We start from the raw sequence: 23960 nt of genomic DNA, 5'->3' as shown, positions 1-23960 counted from the left end.
TCACACTCAGCTGTTCAGAGTCCCTTCAGTAGCTCTACCATCTACATAAAAATGTTCTTGCTAACTATTCACCCCTCAGGAAGCTTGGAGGAAATAAAGTAAAATGCCTACACCATCAAATTCCAGCTAATATTTGTTGAGAATTTGCTCTGTTGCAAGTACCATTGAAAATACTTTATTTACTTGGATTTTTTTTTTCATTTAATCTACTCAAGATTGCCTACTATGTAAATACTAAACGTTTTACAGGTGAGGAAACTGAGGCACAGCTGGCTTACCTAGCTAGGCCCAGTCATATAGGTTAGTAAGTAGTACAGTTAGAATTTGACCTCAGGCAGTCTTGCTCCAGATACCAGTCACTAAACCACTGTTGTTAAAGCCTGGCACCTGCCCAGTACTGACTCTCCATCTTGACTAAGGCTCAATGAATGTGAGTCTTCAGAGCACTGGGTCAAGACCCCAACAGTACACTTATTGGAACATTATGGGATCCCAGAGATTGGAGGAGCTAAAAGGGCAAACAGCCGAGTAGTGAGTGCACTGTCTGGTCTCTAGCATAAACTCTTGTCCTCTTGAGGCAGCTCCTAACACATACAAATTTGGGGGACTTAGTCCTGGTCGAGGTTTTACTATCTTCGGGAACTCTCGCTGTCTTATAGCATGGAAATGGTGTTTTCATGACTCCCCCCCCCCCTTTAAATACCTTGCTGTACCTATAATTATTATTTTCCCGAGAATGGAACAGAAATTGCTTCTAGATGAAAGAGCCATGGTACTACTCGTGGGTGGGTGTGCTACTCCAAACTTTGCAGCTACAACAGAAATTAGAGGTTCACAAGGTAATTGCTGTGATTACAGTTTTCTTCTCGGCCCCAGACAGGAGCTCTTGAAACACAATATTCTACTAATTTTTTAAATGTACAATTTGCAAGGCTACAGAAAATTACCACGAGTATTGCTATTTCTCCCCCGTTTCCTATGGAAGTTAAACATGTCATTGGGTCTTTTGAAATTCTGAGGGCAAAGTAGGCATAGCACGAATTAGAAGATATTGTTTAGAAAGGCTTAACGTTTTTAAGTAATCAACCTTATGGTCGTGTATACAAGACTTATTTTAAAAAGAAAGAGTTCTAATCCAACATAGTGGCAGCCATGAAGAGTTTCTCCTTCAGTAGTCTAGAATTCTAAAGCCAGAGAGTGACAGGATCAGACATTTTAGGAACAGTGTACCTTGGTGGAAAGGGGATGGGCTGAACATGGGAACCATCATATTGAAGGTCTTGGCTGAAGATTGGGAAAACAATAAGGCAAGAGCTGGAAGAATGGCCTTAAGTGATCTCAATAGCAAGATTCTCCTGGCAGCATTTTCTGTCCTGTCTGTTGCAGAGAGCTCAAGAAGAGGGAATTTGTGGCTTCCAGCGGAGCACCTTGACCTCTCAGCCCTCCTTCTACCTCCTAAGTTCTGGGAGTACAGGCATGTACCACCGCCCAGCCTCGTTGATGCTTAACCACAAACATCTCTCTTAGAGTGTTGGCACACACTACTTCCTGCCTCACCACATCTTGATGGAGAACAGTCTGTGTTTACCAGGCACCCACACTTCTGATGTGGGCCCAACATCTGGAGGAGCAGATCTTCACAAGTGGAGGGTCCCAGCTGCAGGTGTCCTCCACTGCCCTTACATTCCTCTGTGCAGGCTAACCTTGAGTGACCTGTCTGTGGGTCACAGCTAGATGGGAAATCTTTTATGAGTAATCTCTGACTTTGCTGATTCCAAGGGTAAATGCACCCTTTCATTTTTTTTTTCTGTCATTCAGTGATGTCTTTCAGCAAGCCCAGTTTTGTTTTGTTTTTTAAAGCACTAGGTGCTTTTCATGCATCAGCCCATGCATCTCAGATGCTATTGGTTTTCGTTAGTAAACCTATTTTCTGTGAATAAGTGCTCAGTACGCCAGACAGCATCAGTGTTAGGGAATGTGGTGGCTGGTGTCAAAGATGGGATTCCCAAAGAAGTCTTAGACCTGAAGTCAAGAGTCAAGCCCCACTGTAGTTCTGACCAACACCCATAAGCCAGGCAGAATATTTAGCAATGAATTACATAGTGTCATGTTTCACAGGCAGCTCCAGTCTGATCCATTCCGCTAATGTAACACCAGTGAGCACCCGTTGACTCCTCCCCATGTAGCTATGGCTCTCACCCTTTGCTGCCCCAGTGAGCTGCTTGGGACTCTCAAGGAAAGCACCAGTCTTGGTCTCTTAGGCTTCCTCGTACAGCTACCTAGAAGGGAAAGGAAAGATTTTCTGGAGCTGCCTTGCTCCTGTCCTGGTAACTGAACCCTTCTTGTCCCATCCCCCACTCCGTTTCTTAAGGTACAGAATGGTGGTCTCATTGTGACGTTTTTATACATGCATGTAATGTGCTTTCATCATATTCACCACTCCATTACTCTCTCCTGTCCCTCCCCCGACCTCCTCCTAGTCGCCTTCTTCTTGATTGACTTTTCTGCAGGTCAGAAGGGTCACAGACAGTGTAATTGCTATGCATGGGCTCCAGCTTCAAAAAGACCTCGCTTAGAGTCCTGCCTTTTTCTTTAACAAGCTGCATGATCTACTGTCATCTGAGCCTCGGTGTTCTTATCGTCTGTAAAGCAGGGGTGGTGTAAACCCCCTTGCACATTACTGTGAAGGTTGAGTAAGGTAATATATAATAGTACATACTGGCATTTTTATGATCAGTCTGGAGAGATGTCCTAGTTAGGGTTTCTATTGCTGTGATGAAACACCATAGCAAAAAAGCTAGTTGGAGAGAAAAGGGTTTATTTGGCTTACATTTCTAAATTATAGTCCATCACTGAAGGAAGTCAGGACAGGAACTTACACAGGGCAGAGATCTGGAGGCAGGAGCTGATGCAGAGGCCATGGAGGGGTGCTGCTTACTGACTTGCTTCCCATGGCTTGCTCAATATGCTTTCTTATAGAACCCTGAACCCTCCAGCCTCCCCCATTAATCCCTAATTAAGAAAATGTCTTACAGCCGGATCTTTTTTTTTTTTAAAGAAAAAAATTTTTTATTCATTTTACATACCAATCAAAGATCCCTCTCTCATCCCTCATCCCACTCCCCCACAGCCTCCTCCCCACCACCACCATCCCCTTCTCCAGAAGGGTAAAGCCTCCCATGTGGAAGACAGTAAAGCCTGGTACACTCAGTTGAGGCAGGTCCAAGCTCCTCTCCCTGTGTAGGTAATGGGCTACAAAAAGCCAGCTCATGCACCAGAGATAGATCCTGATCCCACTGCCAGGGGCCCCTCAAACAGACCAAGCTACACAACTCTCTCCCATATGTAGAGAGCCTAGTCTGGTCCCATGCAGGCTCCACAGCTGTCGGTCTAAAGTTGGTGAATTCCTACAAGCTTGGGTCAGTTGTCTCTGTAGATTTCCCCATCATGACACACACACACACACACACACACACACACACACACACACACACACACACACACACACACCCGCTCATATACTCTCTCCTCCCTCTCTTCAACTGGACTGCTATGGATCTCTGCATTTGCTTCCATCAGTTACTGGTTAAAGACTCTATGATGACGGGGTGTTCACCGATCTGATTACTGGGTTAGGCCAGTTCAGGCACCCTCTCCACTATTGCTAAGCTGGGATCATCCTTGTGGATTCCTGGGAATTTCCCTAGCATCAGGTTTCTCCCTTACCCCATAATGTCTCCCTCTATGAAGATTATCTCTTTCATTGCTGTCTCCCAGCTCCACCATCCCATTCCCTCATGTTTTCATTCCCCATCCCCTCCCCTTTTTGCCCCTACATCCCCAGTTTACTTAGGAGATCTCATCTATTTCCCCTTCCCAGGGTGATCTATGTGTCCCTCTTAGGGTGGCCCTTGTTACCCAGCTTCTCTGGAGCTGTGGGTTGTAGTCTGGTTGGTTATCCTTTGTTACAGTTGGATCTTATGGAGAAGTTTTCTCAATTGAGGTTCTCTCCTTTCAGATAACTCTAGCTTGTGTCAAGTTGACATAAAACTAGCCAGCACAGAAGGCAAATTGGGCTAAGATAAGAGTTTGAGGCCCTTGGGGAAGGGAAAAGCAGCCCTCACTTGGTGTATGAAGACAGCATCAGCAGCATTTAGTATCTGGGGATTTAAGTTGACTATAGCACCAAGCCAATAAAGTGGTAGCCAGACAGGATATGCCCGGGTCTCAGTGGCCTCATTTCCTTCCTGCATTCACAGCCACAGGCAGCACATTTCTTCCCACAGTAGTACACAGCTCTATAGCTAAGCTCTGTTGATTTAAAGACTGGCCCATAAAGTGGTGGCAGGTGATTTCTAGAACATTGATGGCCCCTCATCTGTGATATGTTCCACAAGTTCAGAGAGTGAGCTTCCCTGAGAGTTCCAATCCCAGCCTTTCCCTGTAAGATAGGATTAGATTCTTGGCTGAACTTGCTGACAGGATTAACCTCAAGGGCTTTGAAGGGGATCCATTCTACTTTCTGTCTTCAAGTTGGTGGATTCCACAGTCTATATTCAAAAGGCAGAGTGGTTTGTTGAAAAGAGCATTTGATGGGACAGCTGGCCCAGGCCGACCCTGCTGCTCCCACTGTTCTTGCCACCAATGAATGAAGTTCCCATCCATAGAAGTGGAGGACAGGGAGGGAGGGAGGCAGGCTCATCACTCAGTGCAGTTTCCATCGGTCTGTGTCATGTAGGACTTGGGTAAGCCTTGCTTTGCAGCCTCAGTCGTTGAAGGTACTATGTTTGGTCAAGTTCCTTGGCCTTCACCAAGGAAAGGGAAATCATCTCATTGATCTGGCACAAAAGTGACTGACTTTTGGAAGGCAAAATGAGTCTTGGGGCTATTGTGGCCATAACAAGCCCTTGGAAAATGTTTCTCTCTCTCTCTCTCTCTCTCTCTCTCTCTCTCTCTCTCTCTCTCTCTCCCCATATATATACATTATATATATATATATGTATGTGTATATATATAAAATTACCCAGCCCCCAGCATTTTGCTTTATCTATCTTAGTTAAGAAGGTATTCTTACAGATAGTTGGAATAAAAACTAGGATTCTAAACCAGCCATCTGGGAGAGAAAAATCAACGTCATGGAGTACCAGTTAGGCTCTGTGGATCTGTAGTTTCAGATGCTTTCAATGCAAAAGCACACTGTGGTATCTGTTGAATATCTGGTCTCACTCAGAGTTGATCAGTGTTGTCCTTCCCTTAAGAGTATATGCCTCGTAGGATAAGTGATGCCTACACAGGAAGATGGACTTCAGTTACTGTTCTGTGTTGTGCCTTGCTTTGGCATAGAAGGTTGTCATTAGCTTGGTGGTTATTTGCTGTCATGGAATAGTTGTTTGGAATTGTTCACAGTTTGTCACTGAAAATGATTCGTTCAATCTTTGCCACAGTTTTGAACTGTGAAGTAACTTGTCAAGTTGGGACCCAGAACTTAGCAGTGTACCACCTACAGGTCTATCCATGGGTTACAGTTCCACCCACTCTGAGCAACCATTGCTGTAGGCACAACAAGGACATTAAATATCTAGAGAATTTGGATCTTCAAAATTCTTTTAATAGTCTCCAACAGTGAGATAAACAGCTTAAAGCCTTTATTTGTGTGTGATGCATCAACTTTCCATTTTGGGGGTGCATTATGCAAATCAACTTTTATTTTAGGTTGATAATTTCCCCTTTTGTAGCAGCCTCATTCGACTCCTAGTAATCTTGAAACTAACAAATGATAACATCATCACCTCTTCTCGCAGCAGCTGCTCTTGTCATGCCTCCCCTCTGCCTCTGGGCTGCCTGACTGAACCTTCCCTACCTACCTGCCCGTACGCATCCTGCTGGCACACAGCTGAGTCACAGCCCCCAGGCTTCACCTCCTCAACCAACACTGTAGGGACTGTGCAGAGCTCCTGTGTCTGCCTCGTCTTACCTTTCCACCTGCTTTTGAATCTCCCTTCCTGCTTAGCTCAGGAAGAGAGGAAGGTAGTTGATCATGACCGACCATGGTGGAAGAGTTAAAGGTGAAGGTAATGTGGAGGAATGCCTAGCACACAGCGGACACTGAAGTGTTGTTGGTTCCCTACTTCTCCTTCTCACTCTCCCCTTCTTCTGTATCCAGGAACCCCTGGAACTGAATTTGCTATTCTAAAACTATGTTATACATACACTGACAACATCTTACTCACTTCAGGGTCTGTGTCCTAACCCATAACCTACACTTAGTAATGTATATTGGTTGAATGAATTCATAAAATGAATTCTACCTGCTGGAAATGTTAAGTGTTTTCAGACATATTGAGCTTTAATTTAATTCATGGCTACTGCATTTATTCTCTCAGGGGAAGGGACAGATCTATCTCTGGCATGATTCATGTGCCTTCATGGTCATCTTGAATTCTTCTCAAACCTCCAAGAGTAGGCATCTTAGTTGACAAAAGGCTGTCACCAAAAGCAAAATGGGGGTTGGGGGAGGTTGTTTGGCCCATTTCGACAGCACAGTCTATCATCAAAGGAAATCGGGGTAGGAGCTGGAGGTAAGAACTGAAGCAGAAGCTGTGGAGGAGTGCTGCTTAGTGGCTTCCCCTCCTGGCTTGCACTCTCTGCTCTTGCCCTTTGCTATGGTAAGCTTCAGATGCAACTTAGGAAATGTAGGCAGATAGCTTGTCACACTCTTACACAATTGCATAGTCCACACTGTGCAGTTTTTTTTCTTAACCCTCTGACTTTACACATGACATTTTACAGGCAGTCAGTGCAGTTGCTCAGCACTTGAGGGAAATGGAACTTTTTAGCACATCTAGAGGTGTAATTTCTGGAGGAGGCCCTGTTTGACTGAAAGACAACATCCTCTAGCTGTCTACAGTATGGGACTCATAAACGTACATTTTACTTGGCTGCTTCTTGCCACTGGCCAAATACAAAAGTTTCTGTTTGTTTGTTTGTTTGTCTTTTAAAGCATCATTCAGATTTAGCTGTGGGTATACCTGACAGATGAAAAGTTCTTAAAAACCTTTAAAAGTACATGAGCTTGGTGCTCTCTGGATGAGTTTTGTGTTCATAGGTGAGCTGGGGAAGCATCTAACATGAATTTTGAGACATTACCTTCTCTCTTCAGTACACCCCTAACAAGAAATTACATAGTGTCTCATACAGTGTTTTGAAATCTTCCGTGTACTTTGTTCTTTGGCGTTATTAACTTTTAATACACATGAGCATTATAGTCCATGAACTAATTCTGAGTAGGCCCCTACAGCTGTACTTCTGACTGAACTGAGACCAGATCTTGTCTCTTTTCTTGAAATTATGGCAAGATACAGGGGAATACAGACATGCTCCCACAGCAGATAGGAGCATGCTTGAAAACACACAGGCTGTTTCTCCTCTTGGTGTGGGACATTAGACAGATCTTTCTCTCACACCCAGGGCTTTTCTTCTTGGTGGGGGAAAAAGTCAGTAATTTGTCTATAAAGTGAGTGATGATAATTGTTTCTGTCATTCACACAGTTTCGCAGGGGGCATACTCCTGTCCAGTCTCAAGTGAGTTGGCTTTTGCGGTCTCCTTTTCTTCGTACAGGCAGTGTCTTGGTTACTCTTCTCCTGGCTGGGACAAACTATTTGACAAAAGCAGCTGAAGGAAGGGGACCAGTTGAGTTTCGCTTGCAGCATTTGAGGGAATGTAGTCCCTGGTGGTAGCTGAACAGCCCGCAGTTGGTTACAGTGTGCCTGCAGTCAGAAAGTGAGCCTGATGAAGGCTGAGCTCCTGCTTGCTTCTGCTTTCGAACCAACATGCCCCAAGTTCGTGGGGTGGTGCTGCCCACTTTCACAGTGGGCCTTCTCCTTTCAACCTCCCTAGAAACAGCCTCACAGATGTGCCCTCACAGAGTTTGTCCCGTAGGTGATTCTAAATCCCATCCTGTTGATGCTCAGCACCCTAAATGGCTTGCTCAGCTTTCTCTCTTGAAAATGGCAGGGACTCCCCACCCCCCACCCCCTGTGATGACATGCAGTTTTTCATTCCAGCTTGGTACAGATTAGAATGCAGAGCTGGACAGGGTTAGAGGCTAGACTTGGTTCAGATTCCAGCTGTGTCACCCCAGACAAGTTGGACTTTCGAAACTTTAGTTTTCTCTTCTATAAAATGTGTATAATAGTACTTAAGTCACAAGTTATTCTGAGAATCAAGTGGGACCATCCATGTGAACTTCTCAACGTGGTTTCTGCTGTATACAGCATTTAAGTATGGGTTACTTTTGTTCTCTTTTCAAGGGTATATATGTTAGACCTTTACAATACTTCAGATTTTACCTCTACCCTGAAAGCGTGAGGTAAACCGTGCCCTAACATCTGGGGAGCAGTGCAAGTGTCATATCAGATGGCTGTAGTGCTGAGCAGATGAGCGTTTGACAGTCGAGTACTTGGGGGTTTTCAGCCTATCATCTGTGAGTGGCAAGAGATCTTGGCTTTCGCTTTATTATGGCTCTGTACAGTGCAGTTGCTTCAGTTCAGAAAAAGATTGGAGTACATATAAAGAAGGATGTTAAACACAGAGTTGAAAGAGTGGATACTGTAGCCACAGGCACCCGGAGTTCCAGAATGTGGTCTTCCCTGAAAACGTTTCTAACTCTGTACTCCACGGGCTGTTTTTCTTCAAATCCTGCTCTCTAGAAGCACTAGTGGGATGTTGCTGTGGCACAAATTGCAGAGCATCCATGATGGGCACAGTGGGAGTAATGGTCGATGTACACACAGAAAGCCCTGGTCCTTCTTCCAGGCCGCTGATAGAAAAACCACATGTGTGGGATTCCATTTACATTACAATACATTAGTGTGGAATGTGACTTGAGCACTTTTGGGTTCTGTGACCTGAGACAATTGTACACACAAAATAAATTATTAAAGTGTAATGTTTATTTGTTTATTTTTTTAAGTGTAATGTTTAAAAACAAAACTGTTCTAGAAAAAAGAACCCGAGGTGCTACCAGGCTGACCTCAGTGGGAAGGGACTGGCTATTATGACCTCTTTTCCCAAGTCCAGCAGTCCCAGGAAGGACCTGCTAGGTCATCATGGACAAGGTGCCCGCCCACTTGTCTAGCCATAGCTGTCTAGAGAACAGAAGCTGAAGAAAAATGACAATTGAACCGTTGAACTACATGGATAAAAGCGTCAGCCAGGGGCTGGGTGTGGTGGTGCATACCTGTTTTATTTCAGCACTTGGGAAGCTGGGGCAGGGGGATTTGAGTTTAATCATCAGTATCATGTTTGCTTTTTTAATAGACGGTTGTTATTATTATTATTATTATTATTATTATTATTATTATTATTATTATTAAAGAAGGTGAATTTACACCAGATGTTAAGATACGTTTCATTCCCAGAGTATTGGTGTCATTGTGTGTTAAGCATGCTTTTCTCCCTCAACAGGCTACAAGCTTGTGAAAGGAAGACGCGGTCCTTAAGATTCCCTGCATTTTCTTTGCATGGTTACTAGATTATCCATTTCACACACACTGGGCCTTAGGTAGTGACCCTACAGAGAATCCATGTATGCAAAGCCAGGCACAGCTGGCTTCTTGTTAAGTGTGCTTCTTCTGCTTTGGGGCTCAGCAGAAGAAAGGAAGTTGTGAGTGAAGTTTTTTTTTTTTAACTATACCAAAAATGTCCAACACGCTTTCCCTCTCTCTTTCAGGCTCTAGACCAAGATAGAACAGCCCTACAAAAAGTGAAGAAATCTGTCAAAGCAATATATAATTCTGGTCAAGGTAAGTGCTTTCCCAACCAGACCCCCATGACTCATAAATAATGTTTGGAGAGGTCTCTGCCACATGTAGGCTAGTCACAAAGGACCTGAACAGAGGAAAAGGATAAGTAGGCCAAAGAATTGAACTTTTCTCCATTTCCCTTCTGACTCTACTCTCAGCCCAAGCCGGCCATTGTTTCTATAGTTGAAGTCGATGTTATGATCCTATTGAGCGTCCAGCAATGTGGTAGCTGGTGGCTGTCTCAGACGACAGGAGATACTTACAGTCTCTTGGTGTGGTCGGTCAGCCTGTGATCCCATATAGTCTCTTCTTGAGTGTCCACTGTCCACTGTCCATGGTGAACACCAATACTGACCATGGATCCTGCAGGAGAGTTAGGGAGGGGAAATGTTAAGTTCATACCTTCACAGGTTGCCCATAGGTTCTTTTTTATCCAATGATGACAGAGAGCTTAGGTAACTAAATGTTTTAGCATTGGTCCAGTGGCTTTTTCCACCTCCGTGACTACAGTATTTTGTCATTGAATAAGAACAATCCAAATTAATTAAAATAATGGGCACCCACAAGAAGTGATAGTCTCTGATTCACCTTGATATCATTTTGGCAGCCTCAGGAGGTCATTTCTCTAAGAAACAGTTGTGTATGACCTCACAGAAAACCTGGGAGGGGAAGAAGGCCGACTGTGAAGGAAAGAGTACATGCTTTGAGGCTGGACAGTGAACAAAACTACCCTGAGCTACTTACTCAGCTTTCTCCGGGCTTTGTTTTTCTCATCTGTAAATGCGGTGGTGGTATCAAAGAGCTGTTGAGGGACTTAGTGTGCCTGATCTCTGAATTACATCGTGGGAGTTCAATAAATGCAATGTTCTTGGTAATTTGATTATTATACAATTATAGGGCTGAAAAGAGTGTGAATAAGGTAAAATATGACCCCCTCACTGGCTGCCTCACCCACCATCCGAGCTCAGAATTACTAGTCTGAGAGGAAACTGGAGGGTCTTGTTCTTCTGAAGCCTCCTCTCCACACCTCAGAACATTATATAATATTCATTGTCATCATGTTTCATACCACTACCTAGTTTCTCTGTATTCAAGAAAATGCTGAGATATTTACTTAGCCAGATAAACAATGACTGTTTTATAAGTCGGCGTTTTTTAAAGCAATAAAACTGATAGGTTGAATGAACATATATTTAAATTGAAGGGGATTTATAAGAGTGGCTTACAGTTTGTGGTCTGGCTCATTCAACAAAGGCTATCTCTTGATGGAAATGACAAGAATCCCATAGTTGCTCAGTCCATGAAGCTGGATATCTCAGCTGGTCTTCAGTCCACATTGGAGCACAGAAGAAGTAGGTTCTAACACCAGTGAAGGAATACCTCAGCAACAGGGCAGATGAACATGCCAGCACAACCAAAGGCAGACAGGCAAAAAGTGAAGCTTCCATGTTCTTTTCTATGGACTCCCAGTAGTAGGCATGGCCAGACTTAGGTGGCTCTTCTCAACTCATGTGATCTGATCAAGAAAATCCTTACAGTGTGCCCAGCTGCCTGGGTTGTAGTTGATTCCTGATGTGACAGCCAAGATCAGCCATCACACTTGTCTCAGTCTGGAATGACTGTATGTTGTTTTAAGTTTTCACCTAAATGAGAAGCCTAATTGATAGCTTCCGTCTTTGACTTCATTCGGATAAACTCCTGACATATGGTGGACAGTTTGTAGATAGTAGCCCTCTGAGAAAGAAAGCAGAGAAAACAACTAGAGAAACCACAGGAGTGCTTTCCAGGGGCTGATTTTGTTTTTATTTTTCCCTTGACTGGTGGTTATATGGTGAAGCTTACTCTGATGGTTTCTCAAGGGCTACCTTAGTTTTTCATGCTGTCAGGTAACAACAAATTACACTTAAGGTGTATATATAAGGAGATGCTCAAGAGCCTTTATTAGGATTTGGAAAAACATCAAGTGAATGAGATTCATACATGAAGAATAGCCCGTATGTAAGTACAGCACTATACACTGTTTTCAAAGAGAAGGGTAGTGTAGCTTTGCCACATTTGTGAAGTTCAAGTACATTATTTGACTCCACTGGGTCTTAAATTTCCTCATTATAAAATACAAAGACAGTAGTTGATATATAGGGTATTATATGGACAAAATGAGATAACCATCACACTACCTGCCACATAGTAGATACTTAGCAAATTGTAGGTGGGAACATGGCAATTTAAGTGATATTGTATGAGTGGAACAGCTGTGGGGGAGGGGAGGCAATTGTCAAGTCTTACCAGTATGGCTCCATGCTGAGGCACTGCCCTGAGCCAGGAGGAACTGCCACACCTAACTTATCAGGACTCTGTGAGTCTCCTCCCTCTTCCCTCTTCCTGGGGAAGAACCGCACATGTCCCGCAGCAGCTCACACAAGCTATTTTGTGTGGGTGATGGGCTTCATCATTTTTTAACTAGTTTCCTTGATCACAGCAGCCTTAGAATGAAATGGTTCCTTTGAGGTTGTAAAGGGGAGCGGTGAAGGGGTGGCACACAGTTGAGTGCATTTCCTCCAGCAGTATTTCCCCGTGTGGATGGGCCACAGCTGAGGAAGGTTTGGACCCCATGCTGGGTAGGAGCGGTGTTGCCTGCTCTTTCCCTAATACTGCCCACTAGAGCAGCATCTTCACATGTGGTTTCTAAATTCATTGACATCAAATGAGATTGAAACTTCCGTTCCTCAGACTCTGGCCACACATGACCAAGAGACAACCCATTGGGTGTGGACCTAGACCGTCTCCCTGAGTCTGTCCTCTCAGACTTTGCTCCTGCAGGAGTATTTGTGTGTGTGGTCACTGTGGTACCTGCTGAGTAGCACTCTCACATTAGTCCTAAGTCTGACCCTGGATGTTCATTAGAGTCACCTGAAGACCTAGCAGACACAAATGGGCTGAAGTCTTGTCCACACACACACCCTCAGGCTGTTCTAGAGCAAGCGTAGATACTGGGATTTGTTTACAGAGAAACGTATTTGCTATGTGTATCTGACTTGCAGCTAAATCTGGTAACTGACTGGCCTATGGGTCATTGTTGTCCCTCATCAGGACATCTTTCTTCTTTGTATTGTGTCCCATTTGTTGGCACGATTATCAGCTCAGCAGGTATTAATTGAATACCCATCATATGCTACTGTTTGGAGTGTTAAATATGCAGGACAAGTCAGAGAGATTCTGTCTTTGTTAGTTTTGTGGTCCATTGGCAGTTTGCATCAGTCTGCAAAGGGATTTTAATGAGGAACCAGGAAGTGCTGTAAAAGGAAACCTTGCGGGCACAGAAAGAGATTCAGGGGATCTGTTGTAGTGTGCTAGGGTGTGCCTCTGTCAGGGAATGCCTCTCAGAGAACCTGGTGTCCATTGGGCATTGATGCTGCACTCTAGACTAAGCCAAGCAAGCCTATGAGGTAAGTGCTATCATGCCCATGTCTCAGATGATGAAGCTGGAGCTTAGAGAGCCAGACACCTTACCCAGAGTGCCATACCTAGGAATAGGATGAGAGCCTAGCAACCTCAGCTTTGCACATTATACATGCTATTTTCATCATCTTTTACCTGCTGTGTGACAAGGCTTAGTAAGTGTATAATAAATTGCTTGTTGTATGTTGGCTGAATGGGTTCCTCATTGGAAACCTGCCTGAAAATAGCTGAGTAAGTACTCGCTTATGGTGAGTAGTAGTGAGTGAATCACTCAAATGTAAACTGTGGGCAGTGTGACCTGTGGGTTGACTTTGTGGTTGTGTGATGGGGATCACATAGAAATTGTACTTGTGGTTGGAAGTGTAGAGATAAACTCAGATTGCTTGGGACTCCTCACAGGCTGCTGGGACCCAGTGGTGTGTTTGTAGTCACAAGCCAAGATAGTACAGGGGGTTTTTTGTCAGACTACATGGGCAGCATAGTGACATTTAATCGTTTAGAGGTGACATTTAATCTTTTAGAAATATAGTGAAAATGAGGAAAACAGTAGTAGTATGTATCTTTACATGATACATTCGAAGTCCAATCCCGACTGTCCCTATCCAAGCACTATTGGCCTCATCCTGAAAAGCCACAAGAGGCTGAACCTTGGTGTCTCTTTCACAATGTATTTTCATGATTTTTTTGTTTTTCACAGTGATTAAGTGACAGAAATCTCACGTGATGATAAAGATTTAAGAAGCACTTTTTATTTCTGGTTGGAGATTACCAACACTCGCCTTCCGAAATGATTTGAAAAGTAGTCAACAATTATGAAGGGCCATGTTTATAAAATGTATTATTTTTTACATATAAGCTTCTGTCAGTATTGACAACTGAACAGTATAAGAATAATTAAAATTATTTCTTGGAAATTATCTCCATGGAAGTCCTTTACTTTGAGAATTACCTTAGGAACTTGTCTCTCTAATCCCTGATATGTATGAGGACACTTAAAAACACACATGAAAAATTCAAACCCTGTGAATGTCTTCGACCAAGAAAAAGCTATCCAAACCACTCTGTTTTCCTGTGTTGCTTAGTTTATTTATCTATGAGACATATTGTCATTTGGTCCTGCCAGCTCCTCTTTGTCTCTCCCCTTTATTTTTGGTAATTTGGTTAAAATAACTGGCAGTTTCCTAAGCACTGAAAAGGGTTTGAAATATGTTACAACTCTTGGGCTTTTTTTTTTCTTTACAAGGATAGAGCATAATTCCCCCTTCTTGAGGATGACCCAAACTGAGACCCCCTTCTTAGGAAAGAAGTGGTAAAGTAGCACCCTGTGGTTTCAAGGCTAGTTCCCCTGAGTGCTAGTTTTCAACTGCCCTGTTCTGATTGCTTGATTTGGAGGAGAAGCCACCCACTCAACTAAACCCATAGAGAGAGACCCCCAACTGACTGCCTAAACTGACTGCCATGTAGACAAGCCACCTGCAAGCCAGTCTGCTTGCCCTCCTGCCCTGGCTGGCTCAACTCCAGTCTCTGTAAAAGACCACAAGTCCTTCAATAGAGGTAGCCTTGCTGCCCATGTGGTTATGCAGGTATAGCTCTTCAGAAAAGAGAGCTTAATGATACAGGCTGTGTTTTTATAAAGTGGAACAACCAATCAGTGGGTAGACTGGATGGATTTATTGTTCTGCTCTCTGCGTTGGGGACAGTAATCAGTTTTTAGCATGCTCTGTTTGACCTTAATGTACTTGTGAATCCTTTTCCCTTTGAGTAAAGACCCAGGATATTTATATTACTAGATCTCAAATTGAGATGTCCATCTTATTTTTCTTTATTTTATTTTGAGATAGGGTCTCATATGTCCCAGGATAACCTCACACTCCCTGTGTAGTTAAGGATAACCTTCAATTTCTGATCCTCCTGCCTCCACCTGCCAAGTGCTGGGACTAGGCAGCAGCACACCTGCCTGATTCAGTACCGTGGATTCAATCCATGGCTTTGGGCATGCTAGGCAGGTACTTTATTGACAAGCATATCTCTAACCACTGAAATGTGTATTTTATTATTTTATTATCGTATGGTGGTGTTCTTAAAAATGTTTACCAAATGAGCTGGCTTTTTGGAGCCCGTTTACCTATGGTGGGACACTTTACTCAGCCTTGATGCAGGGAGAGGGGCTTGGACCTATCTCAACTGAAGGTACCAGGCTCTGCTGACTCCCCATGGGAGGCTTTACCTTTTTGGAAGAGGGAATGGGGGGAGGGATTGGAGGGAAAAATTGGGGGAGCAAGAGGGTGATCTGTGGTTGGTATGTAAAATGAATAAAAAATTTCTTAATAAAGGAAAAAAAAACACCCCAAAAAAGAAAGTGTAGGATAAGATCATTGTGACCTGTGGGTGGTCATTGTGACCTGTGGGTGGTCAGTTAATACTCAGGATAAATAGAGCATGGGTCAGAAGCCAAATTGTTTCAAGAAAAATGAAACTATACATATGAATTCGGTAAAATATACATTTAAACATGACACCATGGGTAATGTTCACATTAGATTAATTTGCATATTCTCAATCATATATTATTCTCTAATAAAATCTTTTGAAATGATTTATTCTTTAAAAAAAAAGTGTTTGCCAAGATATATTTGGAATAATGTTAGCTTGCTCACAACACATAATGCCCCCTAGAACTATGTAGCGTTGTTAGTCTGAAAGGTGGGGGGCTTTAAATCCCTTAATATGTGGGGGATGTAGTTTGATGACAAGTATCAGCAGCAAAGTCTCCCTTCTGAAGTGCAGCTAGGCTGTTAGGAACCTTCTCCGCTTTTTACCTGAAGGAGAGAAGACTCGTGGTTTGTCCTGACCTTTCTATTTTCTCTTCCTCCTGTTTCCTTTCCATTAGAATTGCTAGTAAGTAGATGTAGGAAAGAAATGGTGTGCTCTTGTAAGACAAAATTAGCGTGTGGTGGTCTCCAAATTTTCGTTTTGTTAGTTTATCTGCTTTGAGAAATAGTTTGTAGATTACACAGAGAAATCTAAGGTTTTAAAGGTAAAATACTAAACTTGCCAGTGATAGGAAGCAAGCAACTTTATTTCAGCTGCTTTTCTAAACACTTTGTTCAAATACGCAGAGTCAGTGTGAAGTCAGTCATAAATAAAGTTGTTAGTTAATGTCAGTGTTTGTGTCGTACAATGCTAACTTTAATTATGATCTTAACAGGCATAAATAGATAAAATGGATAAAGATTGTAATAGTAAGATTGGAAGGGACAAGACTACAATTCTGATTTTTTTAATATATGGATAATAACTGAATTTATTATTATTTTTTTTTATGTGTATGGGTATCTTGCCTGAATGTGTGTGTGTGTGCACTACATGCTTGCCAGGTACCAGAGGAGGTTAGAAAGGGATGTCAGATATCCTGGAACTGGAGGTACAAATAATTGTGAGCTGCCTTGTGGGTCCTGGGAATTGAATCTGGGTTCTCTGGAAGAACAGCCAGTGCTCTTAACCTCTGAGCTATCTCTCCAGACCCTGTGTAATTATCTTTACGGTCGACCTTTCAGCCTTGAACAGTTCCTATTGGACAAATACAGTCAAGATTCTAGACCTTCCTGCACTTGGCCTCTCATTCCAAGTTGCTCTTTGAGCACACTTTTGATGTTTTTCTCTCTGTGGACTGTGATTCTATTTTCCTGTAAAGATGTTGCTCTTAACTGTCGTGAAGAACCAGGGCATTACAGTCTGCATGGGGAAGCCAGATCTGGGTGGTGTTCTCCCTGGGACTTACTGAATTCCTACCTCTTCCACAGATGTCGTGAACCAGGTCTAATAGCATACATGTAATTTCAGTAAACAAGCACTGATTGGAAGTGTATGTTTTCTCATGTTTTACTGAGACAGGGATGTATGTTCAAGAAGAGTTTGCAGTGTACCACATCCGGAGAGTGTGTGCTCAAGCCAGGTCCTAGCCTATGCCTGGCTTCCTAAACTGGGTTGAGACACCCTGTGTTGGGGTTGTGAGCAATTTGGCAATGGCAAAATGGTCTTTAATGCACAGCACCAAAAATGAATTCAAAATCATCAAGCATGTGAGGAGTCTGAGGTGTCCCTAAATTCATCTGTTTTACATTGCATGGCTTCACTGCAGCCCAAGCTCTGAACACACAAATGAGCACTTTGTGTGGACACTGCTGTCATGCCAGGCAGCACCAAATACTACCTGACATGCTCCAGCTCAGAGTCAAGACCGCTGTGTGTTTCACTCTCCACATAGTGTCCTGCTCTTATAAAAATCCAATGGTTTCATTACAAAAAGCAAAGACTGAATATTTTCCTATTATCATTGTTCAACATGTAAATGTCAAATTAGTGTATCTTTGGATTGTACAGTTAGAATGTTTGATTTTAGAAACTCTTATTTGAGTTACTGACATTTCATTAAAAATTGTTTAATTGAATTTTTGCTTGGAATATTAGGACAGAATTACCAAAATTTCTCAAATGACCCTAAATATACTTCTGCCACTTTGTGTTTGTGTTTACATGAAGCAAAATTCTCATCATTGACAAATATAAAATGAAATTATTGATGAGCTCTGAAACTGTAAACAATCCCCAATTAAGTGCTTTCTTCTTTAAGACTTGCAGAAGTCATGGTGTCTCTTGATAGCAAAAGAACAGTGTCTAAGACACCGCCCATTCAGCCAAATACAAGCATCTTTACCCTGCAGACTTTGCGTGCATAGATGATGTGTTGCCTCCTGCCTCAAATGTTATTAATCCGTATCTGCTTATTAGACAGCTGCTTATTATCAAGCGTTTGCTTAGTTCTCAACTCATGAATTCTGACCTCATGAATTCAAAACCTCAAGTTTTGCCATTTGTTAACCAGGTCCCAAATGGATGATTTGTATAAACCCTGTTAAAAGTAGTGTATTTTCCTAGAGATGACTACTATTTCTCATGCTAAAATAAATCAATTTATTGCAAACTAAGTATCAAGAGGACAGTAATTTGTAGAATATTTAAGAACATATTTTAAATAATGAGAGCTGGGAGTTTTAGCTTATCAGTTGCCTACACTGCCTATAAGGCCCCAAGGTCAGTCTTTAGTATTCAAAAAAAAAAAAAAAGAAGAATAAATAAATACTTTAGATCCCATCTCTTGCTTTGTAAACACATAGATTGCTTTGGGTTAACAGCTTGAATTTTTTTAAGTTTTCTTTTTATCATTTAAAAAAGTATATGTATGTGTGTGTGTCTCTGGGAGGGTGTCCATGGATATCAGAGGCATTGGATTATCCTACAGGTGGGGTTAGGGGTTATGAACCACCTGACGGGTTCTAGAAACTAAAGTCAGGTCCTGTGCAGGAGCAGTGCCCTCTCAAGCCAGCTTTCTGGCCCTTCAGTGTTGTCATTTGTTTTTAAGTATGAAAGAGAAGAAGGTTTAGAAGGTAGGAAACCCAGTAATCTTTTGGATTACAACTGATACCTTTAACTTTCTATATGGCAAAGCATAATGTAAACGAAATGAAGACCGAAAATATTTGCCGTACAAGAGGAGATCATAGACCAAGTTTCTTCTCTTGCATACCTACAACACAGGTCTCACAAGCAAGGATGCAAAATATTCTGTAGCAGATACCTCTGATCTAACTCAGTCCTGACATTCCCACACAAGGACTCCATTCCCGGGACATGGGAGTTCGGATGTGATCCCAGAACCCTAGGGAGGTTTTCACCCAAGCTCCTAACTGACCATCTGTGAATTGGGATTGCCACGGCCCTTTCCCCAGGCGCCCACTGTTGGGTTGTTTAACCCCCAAACTCCTGGAAACATGTCTACCTGCTTCGTCTAAAACATGCTACAAAGGCTCCAGATGTAAGGTGCTGGTGTTGAGCTGTAGAGAGGGATGTGTGTCACTCCCACATCCTCCTGTGCCTCATCCTCCAGGAGCCTTCAAGTGTTCAGCTAGCCGAAAGAGCTCCAAAGCCTGCCCTTTTGTGGCACATGATTAAAGCCCAGAGAAAGTCTTTAGCCCAAAAGGGTGTGGCTTATGCCAGTAGACTAAAGGAGGGACCACCAATGCCTGTCTCTGCAGCATCTTCTGACTTTTGCAGTGTTTTCCCTCTGGGCTGTGAACAAGACCCCTCCTATCAGGGAAAGTTAGACAATTTCTTTATGACCAATCTAACAAAAAGATGAGGGAAACTTTGAATTTCTGCACTGTGTCAGACACAAGACCTTTTGGATTTATGGTCTACATTAGGGAGGAATTGTGAATGAAAACCAGAAGTTATACATCACAATTAACAGCACATACTACAAAGATAGCTCCCTTCTATATAAGGCAGTCTGCTTGCAGACTGGTAAGAAAGACAGGCAATTCAAAACTAGAGTGACTAGGTAAAGGAAAGAAAAGGAAATGTTAACAGACTGTAAAATACAGAAAAGTGGGCTTTCTGTGGTCCTATTTTTCCTGTCTGTGAGGCAACAGTTCAGGACAGTGCTTCTCAGTGTTAGTTTCCAGAGACAGGGTCCCTGTCATACAGGCATTGCTGTTGATGTGATTCCCACAGTCAGCCTCTTCTGGGGGAAACATGGCGAGTCTAAGATGGAGTGTACGTATATCCACAGCCCCTGCAAGCCTCTGTTTGTGTATAGTTTTCCAGAGACAGAGTAGCAGCATGTACAAGCTTGTGTTTGGAAATTGTCGTTGAAGTGTTGAGTTTTGGTGGGAAAAGCTGAAAACAACTTGGAAGAGTCTTAGTAGAGAGATTGTTATGTAACCAGCACCACAGCTTGCTATGAAACATAACCACAGTTGACATAATTATTAAGATGTGCTTATGTTGAATTTCCTGGTCTTTATTCAGTTGGAAAAAAAGGAAGCCATGGTGTCTCATGCATGCTACCTCTTTTGGCATTTTAAAAAGTGAGTTGAATACAAGGAAAATGCCTGTGTGTGTGTGTGTGTGTGTGTGTGTGTGTGTGTGTGTGTGTGTGCGCGCGCGCGCGCGCGAGCATGCACACTGGCCACAGAAAGAGGTTGAATCGGAAGAGGAAATTACAGTTTGATCTTTGTATCTGTAATTGCATGTGAATTAAAACTTGCAAAAACAAGCAGTTAAGATCGCAACACTGTGATTCATGCTATCGGGTGTGTATAAGACAGTAGAAGAGAGTGTGTCTGTTTCCCTGTGCTCTGGCACTACAATGTGCCTTATTACTGCAGCTCCTGTGCCTGGCTCCTGACAAATGTATCTTTTGTGGGAGAAGGAACATTATTTGTTCACTACCCACAATAAACGTTTTATTGAGCACTCGCTGTAGCCAGACTGAGCACTGGGAACCAGATACATCATAAGTGGGGTAAAGCTATGGGAAGTAAGTGAAAAGTGGGCTTACACTGACTCTGAATGAGGAAGGCTGAGACCTGGAACTCGGTGGCACTTCAGGGAAGAGTCATTTGGGTAGACACTATAGGTGGTGTGTAGGCTTGCACGTATGTGTCCAGGCTTCCCTCCAGAATCCTGAAGCTCTGGCTCACAAGATGATAAACACAAGTTACTCTAGACCCTGCATGGAAGAGGATAAAGACCCTGAAGGAAGGGCCAGGTTCTGAAGAAAGAAGAGGTGGGAAGATGTGAAAGTGAGACCTACTTTGGAATGAGTGATAGTACTTGAACACTCGTGCTGAAAAGTGCATGTTGCACATTATAGCCATTCTTCTTAAATTTCCCATAATGACATGCCAACTAGACGTTATTACCTTACTGCTAGCTTACATGTACCAGAATTCTCCAAAGTATTCCATGACATTAAGTTTATATCTGATCCCCATTAGTATTGGCACTTTAAATATAAAAATATTAGACATTTGCCTTGTATTTCATAGACATACCATTTCACATCTGAACTGGAGACCCTAAAAACTTCAGTAACTTTTCTAAGGTCGCATGGCCAGTGAGGACTAGAGCAGGGATTCAGACCCTCTCTATGCCCTAGGCTAGTGCTCTGTGTTCCTCTGCCAGTTAATGCCTCAGTCACATTAGGGTTTCGACTTAGATATGGGCTTTTGGTGACTTCCATTAAGGTCTTAATACTCACTAAACAGAAAGAAGCCATTGGGTTTTTTGTGGGATTGCTGTTCTTCTGAAAGATCTCTCTTATTCATTATGACACCTTAGCAGTCAGTGACTAGGTGAGTCTATTAGACCTGCTTTATACATGAAGGAATTGAGGTGCTCAAGAGTCTAGTCATCCTGGTCTACTCTGGTTACCGGTCTAGTGAATACCCTAACTGTCACCATAGAGCCTTTGTCCAGTGACTTATGGAGGCAGATGCAGAGGTCCACCACCAGGTGCCAGGCTGAGCTCCGGGAATCCAATACATGAGAGAGTGGAGGGATTCTGCAAGGGGGCGGGGGGAGGGGTCCAAGATCATGATGGGAGGATGTGCAGAGATGACCGGCCACACTAGTGGAAGCCCATGAACTGTAGACTAGTGGCTGTGGAGCCCCCATGGGACTGGACTAGGCCCTCTGGATACGGAAGATGGTTGTTTGGCTCGAACTGTTTGGGGGACACCCAGACAGGGGGATTGGGATCTGTCCCTGGTGCATGGGCAGGCTTTTGGGAGCCCAGTGCCTGTGGTGTGATGCCTACAGCCTTGGTGCAGTGGGGAGGGACTTAGACCTGCCTGGGCTCAGTGTGCTGGGGAGACCTTGATTTGGGGGATGTGGGGTTGTGTGGTGGCTTGGGAGGGAGGGCTGGGGGGTAGGAGGAGAGAGGAAATGGGTTCTGCGGGTGGTATGTAGAGTAAGTAGAAAATTTCTTAATAAAGAAAAATGAAAGAGAGGGGGGGGAGAAAGAAGGAAGGAAGGAAAGAGAAAGAGAAAGAAAGAGAAAGTAAGTCTAGTCATCTGGCCAGGACCAAGCAATAAAGACTAGAAATAAGATACCAGATTTTCAGATCCTTTTATAGACCAGGCCTCAGTCCTGCCACCCCTTCTCATTAGCTGTGTGACTTTGGGAAACCTGCTTAACCTCCTTCAACCCTTTCACATATTTAAAATGAAGGTGGTAATATTAGCATGTAGTTGTGGACAGTGAGTAAGTTAGTATAGAAGGTATACTTTGTGTAATTCTGACACCTTAACTCATCAGAAACTTTAATTCCAACTAATTATAACTATTGCATTGTTGATATTGCTAAGGCACAAAGAAGTCTGTTGGATTCCTGGCACTGACCCTAAACCTTTCATGTAGTGGATTCTGAGTAGGTGTTAACACGGTGTTCTGGCATATGAGATAGTCTTAATTGAGTTGGGTCAGCAGAAATCAAGTGTAGCTGGTCTCTAATCCTGGCTTCAACCCTGAGTGCTACTTACCTATGAAACAGTTCCTTCAGGGCTGGAGAGATGGCTGCTCATGCAGAGGACCTGAGTTTGTTTCCCGGAATCCACATTAGGCAGTTAATACCCTCTTGTAGCTCCAGTTCCAGTGGATCCAACACCCTGTTTGGACCTCTGTGGATATTGCACGCATGTGATACACACACAGGTGTGCAGGTACACACAGGTGCACATAAATAAAAATAATGCCTCGAAGGGGTATTGTATGGGTCTTAGGATATTTACTGTGATGGATCCCAGTCTGGAGGCATGGTAAGTTCTACCACAAGTAAACAGCCATCCGAGAAAGGCCTGCTTCATTATCACGAAATCCTCCAGGAGTGCTTTAGGGATGGAATTGCAGTACATCCCAAAGGCACTCCCAGTCTCGGGGTGTGAGCTCCTAGTTTCCTGATTCCAGGTTGATTTTGACGCCTCTGACGCCTGGCCAGTTGCACTGCAGTGAGCAAGGTGGGCAGCAATGGCACCACCGTTGTCCTTGTCCTCACATACTTCCTGTGCTTCTGTGCTAACCATTTGTCCTACGATAGATATCTTCACCCTCTGTGAGGCAAATTCCACTGATGTCTCCATTAGAGAAGAAGGCCTCTTGACCAAAGTACCGAACACTCGGGCATGGGTAAAAGTCCATCCCACTTCAGATTTTGCCATTGAGCAGGGTAGAGCTTTTCCTCTAAGCTGCATTCAGGGACTGCGACCTGCAAGCAAGATCTGTCAGAGAGACAGAGCAATAGGGAAAGAGCTTATTTAGTATGTACGTAAGGGTGTTGGCTCCCTGAACTGATGCACCACCCCAAAAAGGCTACTAATGGTGAGCCTCTCCAAAATCGTCTCTACACTCCACCTGTTCCTTCCCATAGTTCACTGTCTTAGAAGCCCAAGGCTCTTGTCCCTTGTCGTGTGGTGTGTCTAAGCCTCCCAGTACAGATCATAAAAGAGAGCTTTCTATGCTCTCTTGTCTCTTGGAGTGAGCAGGGCATTTCCCGTGCCTTTAGTCCCTCTCTTTAGTGTTCTGTGATGGTCTCCTCTCATGCCTTTACTTCCTTCGTTCCTGTACCCCTGAAGTGATAGCACATGCAGATGACTGACTGTCCTCTAATGTGACCTTCCTCTGCCTCTGCCCTGGATGCTTCCTCCACCAGAGCAGTGCCACTGCCCCTCATCCCCTCATTCCCGTTACACATTGAAAATCTTCCCGGAAAACTCTTAGTTTTGCACAGAGGTAGGGGTATTTTGTGAGGTAGTGGGGAGGGGAGCTATGGGGAAGATGCTTTCAGTACATTGTC

The 23960-nt window shown here is 43.4% G+C and overlaps 1 protein-coding gene across 11 annotated transcripts in view; it reads left to right on the top strand.

The window, feature by feature from the left end:
- The window catches only part of Asap1 (ArfGAP with SH3 domain, ankyrin repeat and PH domain 1), a 309763-nt gene that overhangs the window by 168219 nt on the left and 117584 nt on the right, over positions 1-23960 (top strand). For 10 of the 11 annotated variants that reach the window (XM_036207548.1, XM_036207547.1, XM_036207546.1 and 7 more), the window contains one exon: positions 9732-9804. In XM_036207548.1, coding sequence (XP_036063441.1) covers positions 9732-9804 — 73 coding nt within the window. Of the gene's footprint in view, positions 1-9731; positions 9805-23960 lie in introns of those variants that run through there. The other variant, XR_004946738.1, reaches the window with a different exon arrangement.

Source organism: Onychomys torridus, chromosome 16 (genome assembly GCF_903995425.1).
Source record: "Onychomys torridus chromosome 16, mOncTor1.1, whole genome shotgun sequence".
NCBI lineage: Eukaryota > Metazoa > Chordata > Mammalia > Rodentia > Cricetidae > Onychomys > Onychomys torridus.
The sequence above is the reverse complement of the archived record's forward strand: the minus strand, read 5'-3'. Positions and strand labels throughout refer to the sequence as shown.